The following is a 13,083-nucleotide window of genomic DNA, read 5'->3' as shown; positions in this document are numbered from 1 at the left end:
TGATAAATGCACAATAGCATTAATTTGCAATAATGATATTGTGCCATTAAGTTAAGTCTGATGCACATGGGCAACAAATTTTAAGATAATAATGAATGCCAGCAAGCACAATCATCTCTGTTCATTATCAAGGTCAAAACAGACTTGGTAAAACTAGGCATTGATTTTGATTGTCTTCTTAACTTTACACTCCATTTGCGTTGGTCTTTAGTGTTGTTATTTTATTTCATAATCAAAAATTTTAAATTATTATGTCAGTTTGTTGAAATTCTAATGTATATGTTAAGTATTAAACTAGATGCATCCTGGAGCACTGTAGATATTTATATCTATGATTCAGAAATAACAAAAAGAATTCTAGAATTCAACAGAATAATCAGTGTTAAAGCAAACACCATGTATATTAAGATTAACATTTATTCAGGTGTAAAAGAGATCTTTCCAGTATTGCGCAAGTATATGTATTGCTTGTGCAGTTGTGAAAGTATAACCATTTTTCAGTAGTGTTTGAGTGTAAAGCACAAGTTAAATAAAGATAAATCGCAATGCAGTTCAGAAATACATCTAATGGGAGTATCCAGAAAAATCTTAAATGAAATCCATTATTAATTCTCTTGATGGGTTATGTGATTGCACAGTAAGATGTCTGGCAACATCTTAAATATTGACATTCAAATCTGATCCAGCCCTATAATTTATCATGTACTGTGATAATTTTACTTATGTAACTCAATATGAAGTCTGTTGTGTTTTTCCCTTCAATATTTTACCTGGGGACAGGAAGCATCAAGTACATCATTATATTACGTCCCTTTTCTCTTTCCCATCAGTTGTGTGTGTGTGTGTGTGTGTGTGTGTGTGTGTGTGTGTGAGAACAGAGTACAAACTGTAGATGATAGTAGAAATAAATTAAACTATTTTATATCAGCATGTTTTCTTCACTTCTAGCAGAAACCACTGCATATGATCCACAAACCACACATAACATATGTGTGATAAAGATGAAAACATATTTCTCATCCCTCATCTAAGATAGTCAATCATATCATGGATCCATACCATACCATATATCAGGTTATTCATAATGGGTGGAATTGTGGCTAGCAATTTAGCATTAATGTGCTGGTGTTGATAGCCATAAAGTAAAGGTTCTAGCTAGCCTCTTATTCTGGGGGACCAGAGTTCAAGTCCAGATTGCTTATAAATTTTTGTGGTCAGGTTGTTATATTAACTTCATCTCTCACAGCATTTTGCTGCCACCATTCCATTCTAATTTGAATCCACTCTTAGTGTCTGTAGGTTGAAGTTACCAAAAAATAGTGGTATTGTATATTGATTAATCAATCAACTAAACATTAATTCACACTTTAATTAATTTAATTTGTTATTGATTATTTGAAATGTCTTACTTTCATTTCAGAGTGATAAACAAGTAAAAAGAGAAGAAAGAAATAGAGAGCATTTAGAAGAACGCAAGAAATTAAGAAGATCAGCAAAGGCTTTAGTGAAAAGCACAAGGACAGGCAAATTCCACTGATACAGTTTGATTTTAATTGATTGTAAATGTGTAAAATNATTTCTACTGATAAATAATAAAAATAGTCAGGATGATAAATATATTTTTAAAAAATACACAGAATAATAGCATGTTTTACTCAATTGCATCACAGGAACATAATCCACCATTAGACATCTCAAGGTATGATGGGGAGAAAATGTAAAGATATCTTTTGAATTCTTCAATTATTTTGTTTTTACTGTCCTATGCAATTTCTTAACCACTCAGCAGTGAGCGACGAATATATTTGTCAAGGGCGATCATGTGGCAGTGGTGAACAACGAATATATATGTCAAATTCTTTTGGGGTATCAGCAAAAACTAGCCTAAAACTACCGCGAAAAAACTTCACATAAAAAATGAATTATATAACAATAAAAAAAGACTTTTTTTACTAGATATAACTGTTTACAAAATCTTTTTCTGAAACAGTAATGAGAAAAAACACGTGGAAAAATACTCTAAAAATTTCGCACGTTTATTCTCCATTACTAAGGGGTAGCACCATACCTGACTATTCAACTGTTGAAAGGTTAATATGCTAAGTAGTAGAAAGGCTAGATAACTTCAAGATCAATATAATGTTCCAAATGTTATACAACTGCTGTGGCAAAATATTATTTAGTGATAGTACTGTAAAGATTCAAATTTTAATCCAGACTGGACTGTTACATATATCATTAAATAGATCAGATTATATATCATTTCCTATCACTTACTAATTGCTGGTTAACGTGGTTGCAGACCTTGCTCACTTAAAATGAACAAAAATTAGGCCTTACCTTATAGCTGTAGTGTGCACATGTATTGGATGATTGTATGTCAAAACAACAACACGATAACTGAACATTACAGATAAATTTTAAAAATCTGCAATTTATTTTTATTCATGTTTAAATTGTTATCATCTAGTGGAATGAACATAAAGAATAGAAAATATATTATTTTATATTTTGTTTGATTTCACTATATGAAGCATTTAATGTCTCTAGTATATTTTACATGTAGAATAGAATTTCTTTAGAAATTAAGAGAGATTATGTTGGAAAATAATTGGAAAAAAACATTGATTTACAAGATCATTTATTAGTTATTTTAAGTAATTTTTAATATTTAAATATCATACACTTCTTCTAGAGTCTGTATTCTATATTTATCCAAGTAATAAATTATTGTATGCGTTAAAAATGACCAAATTTTACATTATATAAATACTTTTTATTCCAGAAAACAGGAAATATTTTAGAAGACGATAGATTCAAAGCCTTATTTGAAAATGTTGACTATGAAATAAACAAAGAATGTGATGAATATAAATTGTTAAATCCTATAGTATCAAAGAAAGATAAATTAAGGAAGAAAAAACTTCAAGTGCAAATTGAAGAGGTAAGTTAATCAAGTGAATTTTAAAATATTCTGTTTACTGTGTGCAGGTGCATGCATGCAGGCACACATTTGAACAATTTGCTCTCTCATGCATAATACTTTGATACTTTTAACTTCTTTTCCATATGCCAAATTCATATTTTTATACATTTTTTAGCCAACAAACAAAAATTTTCAGCTACTGTTTGGTGCACTTTCTGGCCATTTTTGGTTTCATAACATTGAAATTGCCTGTAAAAGTCATTTTTATTGTCTGTTTTCTGTTTAATTTACAGTTTTTAACATTTTATATAATGTTTTATGCTTTGTTACATATTCACTGTAAAAGTTAAAATTTTTGTATCTTAATAAGAGATTTTATAGGTTTTCTTTTTAGCTCTCTGGGAATGGAATACCCTCTTTGTAACATGCAAATGTACTGTTTGACTTTCAACATTTGACCTCCACAAACTTGCTAAAATTATTGCCTTTCTAACATTTTTGATCTACTCTGAAGTTCTTCTTCAGGAAATTAGAACATAGTGGAATGTTCATTGAATCTCCAAACAGGAAAATTTAATTTCATATCAAATACAGTTTAAATTGGCTGTCATATGCATACCTCATAATGTATGGATAGGCAGCTCACAAAGCATTGCCTGTTATGAGGTGCCCATTCTTTGTTGTTAATACAATTTCCTGCTCTTTGCCTTGAAAATTTCAAATGCCTCCATCTCTCTATGTTCCGCACATAACAATGTTTTTAATATAGAGGCTTGTTGAAAAAATGGGACGATCCCTACATCTGATGCATTTTGAGGTTGATGGAGTACTTACTGTTAAGTTCATTCAGAACAAACTTTTATCTGAAACATTTTTTCTGAAAGATTCATTTATTAGAAGTTATGAAATTTGATGTTTTATGTGGCTACTAAAGTACACAAGTGCATATCTGTGGATAAAGGAAGAAAATGCTTTAAAAAATCATTAGCAAACTATTATTATTTGATGTAATCGAGATCAGTGTCTTCTCTTCATAACAAGCATCGGTGCAAGTTTTTGTATAAGTTCATTATTCGAAGAAAAAAATAATTTCATCAAATGTAGTGCCATCTGTGATGAAACTTATGGTCCTCTTAACGTCTAACAATTTTGTGAAATTAATTTTTCTGATATACCGTACGTTTCTATATTCAACGGTTGACTCAACAGTGAATTTTCCGTTGAGTCCCTCCGTTGAACGATCTGACGTCACGTTCTGTAGAAAAAAGAAACGCTTTCGTTGAGAGTAGTGTTGAGAGGTCGCTTTTCAAGATGGCGTACTTAACTAACGAGAAGGTGGCGATTATGACTGTTTTATTAAATAGTATTTCTGAGAGTAGAGGGGGTTACGAGATGTTTTTTAAATCTAAAAAAGATAATGAAGATATTCCATTTCTGTATGCTGCTGCAGTGGAAAAATCGAAAAAAGCCAAAATAGAAGGCTATGTCGAAAATATCGTTCCCAGATACAACGACATGGACTTTAAGTCTCATTTTCGTCTTTCTAGAAGCACTGTCGAAGTAAGTCTCTGCTAAGAATTGTTAGCTGTAGTAACTATCTACAGAAAAATTGCTTTATTCGGCTTTTTTAGCTTTTTATTAATGTTTAAAAATAAATAATTGTGTTATACTATAATATGATATTTTATTTTAGAGGTTAATGGAACAGCTTCCTGAACAAAGGACTGGCCCTGGTCGAACAGGACTAAGAGAAACATCACTACAAACAGTTGTATTGATGTCTCTATGGTTGTTAGGCAATCAGGAGTCGTTTCGTGGCGTTGCGGACAGATTTGGAATAAGCAGAGGACATGCCTATAGAGAATTTGTATATTTTATTAAAACCGTGTCTTCGTTAAGATCTAAAATTATTGTTTGGCCCAAAGGTGAAAAAGCTAAAAGCACCATAAGGAACTTTGAGACCTTACGAGATATAAGCTTTCCAGATGTAATTGGATGTATAGATGGAGCCCATATATCGATATCAGCCCCAAAAGCATCAAAAAATGCATATTTTAATAGAAAGCAGTATACATCTGTAATTCTTCAAGCAGTATGTGATTCTAAATTATTGTTTACAGATGTGTTTGCAGGGTGGCCAGGATCTTCACACGATTGCAGAGTTTGGAGCAACTCACCACTATGTGAAGCCCTAGAAAAAAACCCTATGATTCCAGAAGGGGCCCATCTCCTTGGAGATGGAGCTTATCCACTTTCTTCAAGTATGATGATACCCTATAAAGACAATGGTCATTTGACAAGGAAAGAGAAACTTTTTAATCAAATTTTAAGTTCGAGTAGGGTCGTCATTGAACAAGCATTTGGACAATTATTTGGGCGATTTAGAAGACTAAACCATTTGTTTATGTTTAGAGTTGATCGAATCCCCCAAGTTATTGTAACAGCGTGTATTCTGCATAATTTATGTATTTTAGAGAATGATGAATATTTAGATGTGTTTGATAATGTTTCTGCATCATCTTGGAATACAACTGTCCCTGTAAATTTTTCTCAAAGAACAGAAGTGAATAGAGTTGATGGAGTAAAAAAAAGAGAACACATTGCTAATAGATTATTTTTACTGGCAAATTGTTAACGTAATTTAACAAACAAATTTCTCTTATTAAAATTGTTTTATATATAATTAACATGTAGATTTCTGTAATGTAATGTAATAAAACTTACTCTTATATAATGAGAGTAAAAGTAATGAAATTGTAATTTTTGTCTACTTGCCCAAGTTTGTCAAACAGATAAACACTACATTAATAAAATATTTATTAGTATACATAATTGGTAACTTCTTATGAATTGTGATTTACAAACATTACAATATAAATCTTTTAGATTGTATTAAGCAGTTGATATAGAATAAATGTTTATCTCTATACTATTGAAATTATTGAATCTACAGAAAAGTGTTTTATTAAAAGATACTGTCCATGAGCCTTTGCAATGTTAGTAAAACACACTTCATCTTATATTTAATGCACAAACTTAAAGATATACATATAATACCAAGAACCAGTAATAATAACTAAGAAATTGAATGTGCTGAAACATCCCTAAAACTTCCATCTAAAGTTTATTTCTAGATAATCCACAAATTAAAGAATACACCAAAATTATAGTTATAAACAATATATATATTTATTTTGTATAAAAATATGTAAATAAAAGCATTTCAGTTATTTTTTCAATATTTCTAATAATTGCTTCATAACTTTAAGTTTTTCTTCTTCCATCTTTTGAAATTCTCTCCAACGTCTTTCTTCTCTTTCTTCTTTTTCTTTATCTTCTTTTTTCTTACTTTCAACATAGTTCTGAAACCATGCTGGAGGTTCTTCTTTTGACAGTTTTGGTTTTTTTGAATGTGGAGTATCACTTTGATGAGGGATTGGAGAGGATGAGGAAGAATTGTGACTAGAAGTAGTTGCAAAATTACAGTTTTCGGAAGAATTCGATGTGTCAATGGGTGAAGGTTGGGAGTAGATAGGGCTAGGAAGAGAAGATAATAGTGTTTCTGCAGGAGGTGATATGTTGGTTTTGTAACCGTATTTTTCATCTAATAGTTGAAAATATGGCCAGGTGATACAACCTTCGCCACTCTTTCTAGCCCTGTCTTTGTTTTTCCTATATGTTGCTATCAAATTCCTCCATTTCATATCACAGTCTTCAGCAGTTAAATTATACCCTTGTGACACCATTATACTGTGTATTTTCATCCATAATTTTCTTTTGTTTCCTGGCTTTCCAAATTGTTCCTCAAGTGCCAGTCTCTCTGAAATTAGTAACTTAATAATGGCATCTGTCCATACATCTGTAAAATTGGAAATAAAAAAATGTCAAGAATAGCTAAACTAAAATTATTTCTGATTTTATGACATGTTCATTTGCTGGAAGACAGATGATAAATCATATGCTTACCTCTTTTCTTCGTTGAATAATTTTGGTCCTTCTTTCCTGTTAATGTAATACAAAAATTAATAACTAAAGTAATTCAAGTAAGTATTATTCGAAAGTATTACCTGTATCATTTTCTATATTAGATTTATCTTCAATAAGTTTGATATCTTCAATATTTACGTCATTAGGCAAACCTAATGACGGCCAAATATCTGTTCCAATTAAATTTTTAAAAAATTCATTGAGATAGTTGGCCTCTGAAAAAGAAAGCTTAGTATTTCAATACTGACCAAATTATACAATATAATCCTACAATCACGTTTTATCATATATTTACCTTTCAATAATCTGTCCGCTATTACATCGTCCACAGCAAGAGTGAATCGACAATTTTTATACAAAAAATTTACTTGCTTCATGGAAGCCTCCATATTAGTTCGTTGTCTACTCAACAGCGTTTAAGGTCGTTGAGTCCGTTGAGCTCAACGATGAAACAGTACTGACGTCACTAATCTCAACGGACAACTCAACGGTCCATTTAGAAACGTCGTTTTCTCACCGTTGAGTCAACCGTTGAATATAGAAACGTACGGATATATTTTTTTGAGTTATTCCAGTGACTTGATTAAAATGGATCAGCTTGTATATTTACAGTATAAAAATTATCTAATTCTTAAGATTCAGATTATAAATACATCTAAAAACATACAGCAAATCAAACAAGTTAAACAAACAACAAAAATATTTAATATAAGGGATGAAAATGTTTATTATATTAAATATTTTTTGTTGTTTGTTTATTATTAACGTCATCCAATAATTGTTGTAAATCGGACTCATGGTGCCATAAAATGAAAATATCATAAATATATCTAGAGTAAGAGTATATAGCAATGCAATCATGATACATAGAGATGATGGAGGTTTCCCGCTTGTGGATGACTAATTCGCATAAGTTGCGCGAAACAGGACTTCCTATCAGAACTCCCATTTTGTAAGAAAGTATCACCTTCAAAGATGAAAAAGGCTTTTAATATTGACAAATTATTCTTTATAAAAAAATTTTTATCTGTTTTGACTTTCTTATAAAATCTATTATTTTTACCTATTACATTAGCTGTATTAATTATTTTATTGGTAAAGTTATAGATAAAAAGAATAGATTTTATAAGAAAGTCAGAACAACTAAAAAAATTTTTATATAAAAGCAGATAAAACTAGGCAGGTAATTATAATTAATAATAACAGGTTTAAATTAATTTATCTAGTGTTAAATAATTAATATTAACTATATTCATTAATATCAAAATGAGTGATATATCAATAAAACAAATTTAGCAAGGCACTTTTTTAAAGTTTAATTGATAATCTTTGCAAAGATCATTTAATTATAGAAAAATTAATTAAAAAGTTTACTTGTGAGTAATAGTGATCTAGTGAGGAGTTCAAATATCCTTTGTGTCTGTAGTAAATAAATATTCAAGATTTAACTGTTTCTCCTGATGTATAAAAAGGAGGTAATAAGTAAGGCTGGCTGAATGTTTAAGGTGTCAGCTTATTACTCTGAGGGACTTAGGAATGAACACAGACAAAGCAAAAATCCTAATTTTTTGGAGGTGGTCTGTCTTGGATATGTCAGATCCCATCCCTCATCACCTGGTCATCCCATTGTGATCAAGCCAATTATTGGTGGATGCCAATAATTGGCTTCCCACAGTAAGTGACCATGTAATCAGGAGTAATGACTAATACATCCAGATCAAACTGTCAAAAAAAAATTCTGAGGGCCCATGCAGAATTAAACTCAAAGTGGCAGTCTCTGCATTGCTCATCCAATATCATGCAAATTCTTTATAAAAGTAATGATATGTAATAGAAAGAAATGTAACTTTTAAAACAAATTGATCTTATTACCATTATTCATGCTATTTAAATTTGAAAAGATGATTTGTATTTGAAAAATTATGATGATGTTAATTATAAAATTTGTAGGAGGAAGAAGGCCGACCCAGTTCCGAAGATGATGATAGTTCTGATGACGATCGAGATTGGATTCAAGAAATAAAAGAACAACACCGACGATTAAGGCAGAAAACTCATGAAGAAAAGAGTCATGAAGGATCTACCAAACCTTCTCAGTTTTATGAATTTAAAAGCAATGAATTTAAAGGATTCAATTATGCATATGAAGATGATAAATCAAAGTATTTTCATCACTAATACAATTTCAAACAGTATAATGTTAATTATATAAAGTATACTTAAAAATTATTTATTTTAATTTCAGGACAAGTTTAGATGAACGGTTAAAACAAATGGAGAATGAAGAAATGATAGTATCAAATAATTCTGTTGGAAATAAGACTGTTACTTTTACCAAGAAAAAGGTAAGTTCCAATTAAAATAGCCTTTAATAATAATAAAAATATAAAATTAAATTAAATTTTACTGATCTTATTCTAAGCTATTTGCTGATCAACCACAGATCAGCCAGTATTAGTGAATTAATCAGAGTTTTATGAGTCAAATCTATTAAATTTATATGTAAAACGTGAGAAAAAGTATAGCCTAATGAACATTGTTGTTTCTTTGATGGTTGGATATTTCTAAATTAATTCAGAAAAAACATTTTTCCTTCTTTGGTGAAGTTTTAATACTTTTCTATATTTACTTTCTTCTTCATTTTTGTAATGTAATAAAACAATTCACCAAATTTGTTCACCTACATCTAAAAGCTGGGAGTAACACTGGTAAATGTAATAGGCAAAGTTTCTCCAGAGTTCATTTAGACCAGGTTTGAAGATTGATAATTTGCATCTTTGCAATGAAATTTAAACTGTAACATAAATGAGCTCTTGGCTAGATGCTATTTTTATTCTAACCTAGGTCTAGCAAAGACTTTATCTCTACAATTTGCCCACAGTCTTATAAAATAAGAAATGAACTTCTTCGTAAACACCAGAGGAAATACAATTCACCACATACAAAAAACCTTTGTAAATCCAGTGGTACTTGTTTACACAGCAGTGAACGTTTTCGACCCCATCCGGGTCTTCATCAGGCTACGTTTATGAGAAAAATGTTCCATTTTTATTCTTAATTTGTTTTTCTAAATTTTGAATCGCATTCAGTTTGTTTTAATGTTCCATTCCACATGCATTCAAATTCCTCATAAACGTAGCCTGATGAAGACCCGGATGGGGTCGAAAAGGTTCACTGGTGTGTAAACAAGTATCACTGGAGTTACAAAGGTTTTTTGTATGTAGTGAATTGTCTTATAAAATGTTTTATTTCAAACTGTTCAATACTTAAAGCTTTCCTTTTTTGTTTATTAGTTGGATTATTATAATAAGAACACTAACTCATGTTAAATACTTTTATCAAATTTGAGAGAAAACACAATACACATTCATAAAGCAATGGACATGAGTAAACTGGGGTAAAGGAGAGATGTCATGTATAGGTTTGAAAATAATAATTCTGTGAGTTATTACTTTCAGCTAGATGTTTTTTTACTCTGCAAAGCATAGTCACCTGTTGAAAAATTATGTATGAGATAACAATTTTGTGTCTTGGTGATTTTATTCTTCTATTTATCTATTGTTGGTGAATAAATTCATGCCATATTACGGATGACATTGTACAGTACATCATTGGTACCTGATTATTCATTATGGTATGATTAGTTAATCAATAACATTGTTAATAATATCATTAACAATATGATTAATCTTAATTTTGATAAATGCACAATAGCATTAATTTGCAATAATGATATTGTGCCATTAAGTTAAGTCTGATGCACATGGGCAACAAATTTTAAGATAATAATGAATGCCAGCAAGCACAATCATCTCTGTTCATTATCAAGGTCAAAACAGACTTGGTAAAACTAGGCATTGATTTTGATTGTCTTCTTAACTTTACACTCCATTTGCGTTGGTCTTTAGTGTTGTTATTTTATTTCATAATCAAAAATTTTAAATTATTATGTCAGTTTGTTGAAATTCTAATGTATATGTTAAGTATTAAACTAGATGCATCCTGGAGCACTGTAGATATTTATATCTATGATTCAGAAATAACAAAAAGAATTCTAGAATTCAACAGAATAATCAGTGTTAAAGCAAACACCATGTATATTAAGATTAACATTTATTCAGGTGTAAAAGAGATCTTTCCAGTATTGCGCAAGTATATGTATTGCTTGTGCAGTTGTGAAAGTATAACCATTTTTCAGTAGTGTTTGAGTGTAAAGCACAAGTTAAATAAAGATAAATCGCAATGCAGTTCAGAAATACATCTAATGGGAGTATCCAGAAAAATCTTAAATGAAATCCATTATTAATTCTCTTGATGGGTTATGTGATTGCACAGTAAGATGTCTGGCAACATCTTAAATATTGACATTCAAATCTGATCCAGCCCTATAATTTATCATGTACTGTGATAATTTTACTTATGTAACTCAATATGAAGTCTGTTGTGTTTTTCCCTTCAATATTTTACCTGGGGACAGGAAGCATCAAGTACATCATTATATTACGTCCCTTTTCTCTTTCCCATCAGTTGTGTGTGTGTGTGTGTGTGTGTGTGTGTGTGTGTGTGTGAGAACAGAGTACAAACTGTAGATGATAGTAGAAATAAATTAAACTATTTTATATCAGCATGTTTTCTTCACTTCTAGCAGAAACCACTGCATATGATCCACAAACCACACATAACATATGTGTGATAAAGATGAAAACATATTTCTCATCCCTCATCTAAGATAGTCAATCATATCATGGATCCATACCATACCATATATCAGGTTATTCATAATGGGTGGAATTGTGGCTAGCAATTTAGCATTAATGTGCTGGTGTTGATAGCCATAAAGTAAAGGTTCTAGCTAGCCTCTTATTCTGGGGGACCAGAGTTCAAGTCCAGATTGCTTATAAATTTTTGTGGTCAGGTTGTTATATTAACTTCATCTCTCACAGCATTTTGCTGCCACCATTCCATTCTAATTTGAATCCACTCTTAGTGTCTGTAGGTTGAAGTTACCAAAAAATAGTGGTATTGTATATTGATTAATCAATCAACTAAACATTAATTCACACTTTAATTAATTTAATTTGTTATTGATTATTTGAAATGTCTTACTTTCATTTCAGAGTGATAAACAAGTAAAAAGAGAAGAAAGAAATAGAGAGCATTTAGAAGAACGCAAGAAATTAAGAAGATCAGCAAAGGCTTTAGTGAAAAGCACAAGGACAGGCAAATTCCACTGATACAGTTTGATTTTAATTGATTGTAAATGTGTAAAATTATAAAATTTTAGAAAAATATAATTTTTATTGGTAAGTTTATTTATTTGTAAAACTAATTACAATTTATATATTAAAATGTTCTATATAATATTATATAGAATTTTTAGAAATTTTTTGAAGTAGCAATAAATTAAATTAATATCATCATGTACATTACAGAATTTTATTTTGTTATAAAAAAATAATTGAAATTTTAATGTTAGAAAAATGGTGTTTGTATTATTTCAAATGAATGAATAAACTTATTAATTTAATCTAAAACATTATAATGTTTAAATTTAGAAATATTTTTATTACATAATTTCTGTAATGTTTTTAAAAATTTACTCTATATTTTTGTATATTTTGTAAACTGAATTGTACAAAAATAAAGCTGCATACTTAGAAGCAATAAAATTATATATTTTTCCTGATATTTTTTTAAAGAATAATTAGTAAAAATTGGAAAAAAATGTATACCTAAAAGACAAATTGTCTATTTTATAAAGTAACAAAATATTGTGTAAAATGGTGATAAATGTTTTTGTACAAGGACTGTGGTACATGGTTTGCAGACTTTTATTGTAAATAGCAAGGGCATTGATGTTACACTTTTTGAAGGTCCCCATAAGGTACTTGAGCTGAACTCTTCCTTCAAGAAAATACAATTGAATCATTTATTTCTGAAGAACCTGCTGGAAAACATGCACTCAATTTTGGTTTTCACAAAATCAGCATCTATTTTCTCTCTCAGTTTTTTCCAAACTGAGTGACAGCAAAACCAAGCATTAGTTAAAGAATACTTTTGGATGATGCCAAGTCCATTTGAAAAAGGCATAATCAACATTATAACAGTTATGTAACATAAGAATAAATGCAATAATCATATCAAGTTGAAAAGCATAAGTTGCTTAGAAG

The 13,083-nt window shown here is 29.9% G+C and overlaps 3 protein-coding genes across 3 annotated transcripts in view; 2 read left to right on the top strand and 1 right to left on the bottom strand.

Annotated features, from left to right (window-relative positions):
- LOC111620570 (nucleolar protein 10-like) overlaps window positions 1-12,245 on the top strand; it is a 51,494-nt gene extending 39,249 nt beyond the window's left edge. The window contains exons 15-18 of the mRNA XM_023362517.1: window positions 2,786-2,944; window positions 8,864-9,075; window positions 9,159-9,258; window positions 12,031-12,245. Of these exons, the coding sequence (XP_023218285.1) occupies window positions 2,786-2,944; window positions 8,864-9,075; window positions 9,159-9,258; window positions 12,031-12,147 (588 nt within the window). The 3' untranslated portion in view covers window positions 12,148-12,245. The remainder of the gene's footprint in view (window positions 1-2,785; window positions 2,945-8,863; window positions 9,076-9,158; window positions 9,259-12,030) is intronic.
- On the top strand, window positions 2,964-5,619 carry LOC111620577 (putative nuclease HARBI1). The gene is made up of 2 exons (XM_023362527.1): window positions 2,964-4,486; window positions 4,620-5,619. Exons 1-2 carry the CDS (start codon window positions 4,238-4,240, stop codon window positions 5,559-5,561), a joined length of 1,191 nt encoding a protein of 396 aa, XP_023218295.1. The 5' UTR covers window positions 2,964-4,237; the 3' UTR covers window positions 5,562-5,619.
- LOC111620578 (trihelix transcription factor GTL1-like) lies at window positions 5,616-7,873 on the bottom strand. Its single transcript, XM_023362528.1, has 4 exons — window positions 7,209-7,873; window positions 6,994-7,128; window positions 6,893-6,928; window positions 5,616-6,785 (listed from the first exon to the last, which is right to left on the bottom strand). The coding sequence occupies exons 1-4, from the start codon at window positions 7,300-7,302 to the stop codon at window positions 6,154-6,156; spliced, it is 897 nt and encodes a 298-aa protein (XP_023218296.1). The 5' UTR covers window positions 7,303-7,873; the 3' UTR covers window positions 5,616-6,153.
- Window positions 12,246-13,083: the final 838 nt, after the last annotated feature.

Source organism: Centruroides sculpturatus, unplaced genomic scaffold (genome assembly GCF_000671375.1).
Source record: "Centruroides sculpturatus isolate CEXI.00-Female unplaced genomic scaffold, Cexi_2.0 scaffold321, whole genome shotgun sequence".
Lineage (NCBI taxonomy): Eukaryota > Metazoa > Arthropoda > Arachnida > Scorpiones > Buthidae > Centruroides > Centruroides sculpturatus.
The sequence above is the reverse complement of the archived record's forward strand: the minus strand, read 5'-3'. Positions and strand labels throughout refer to the sequence as shown.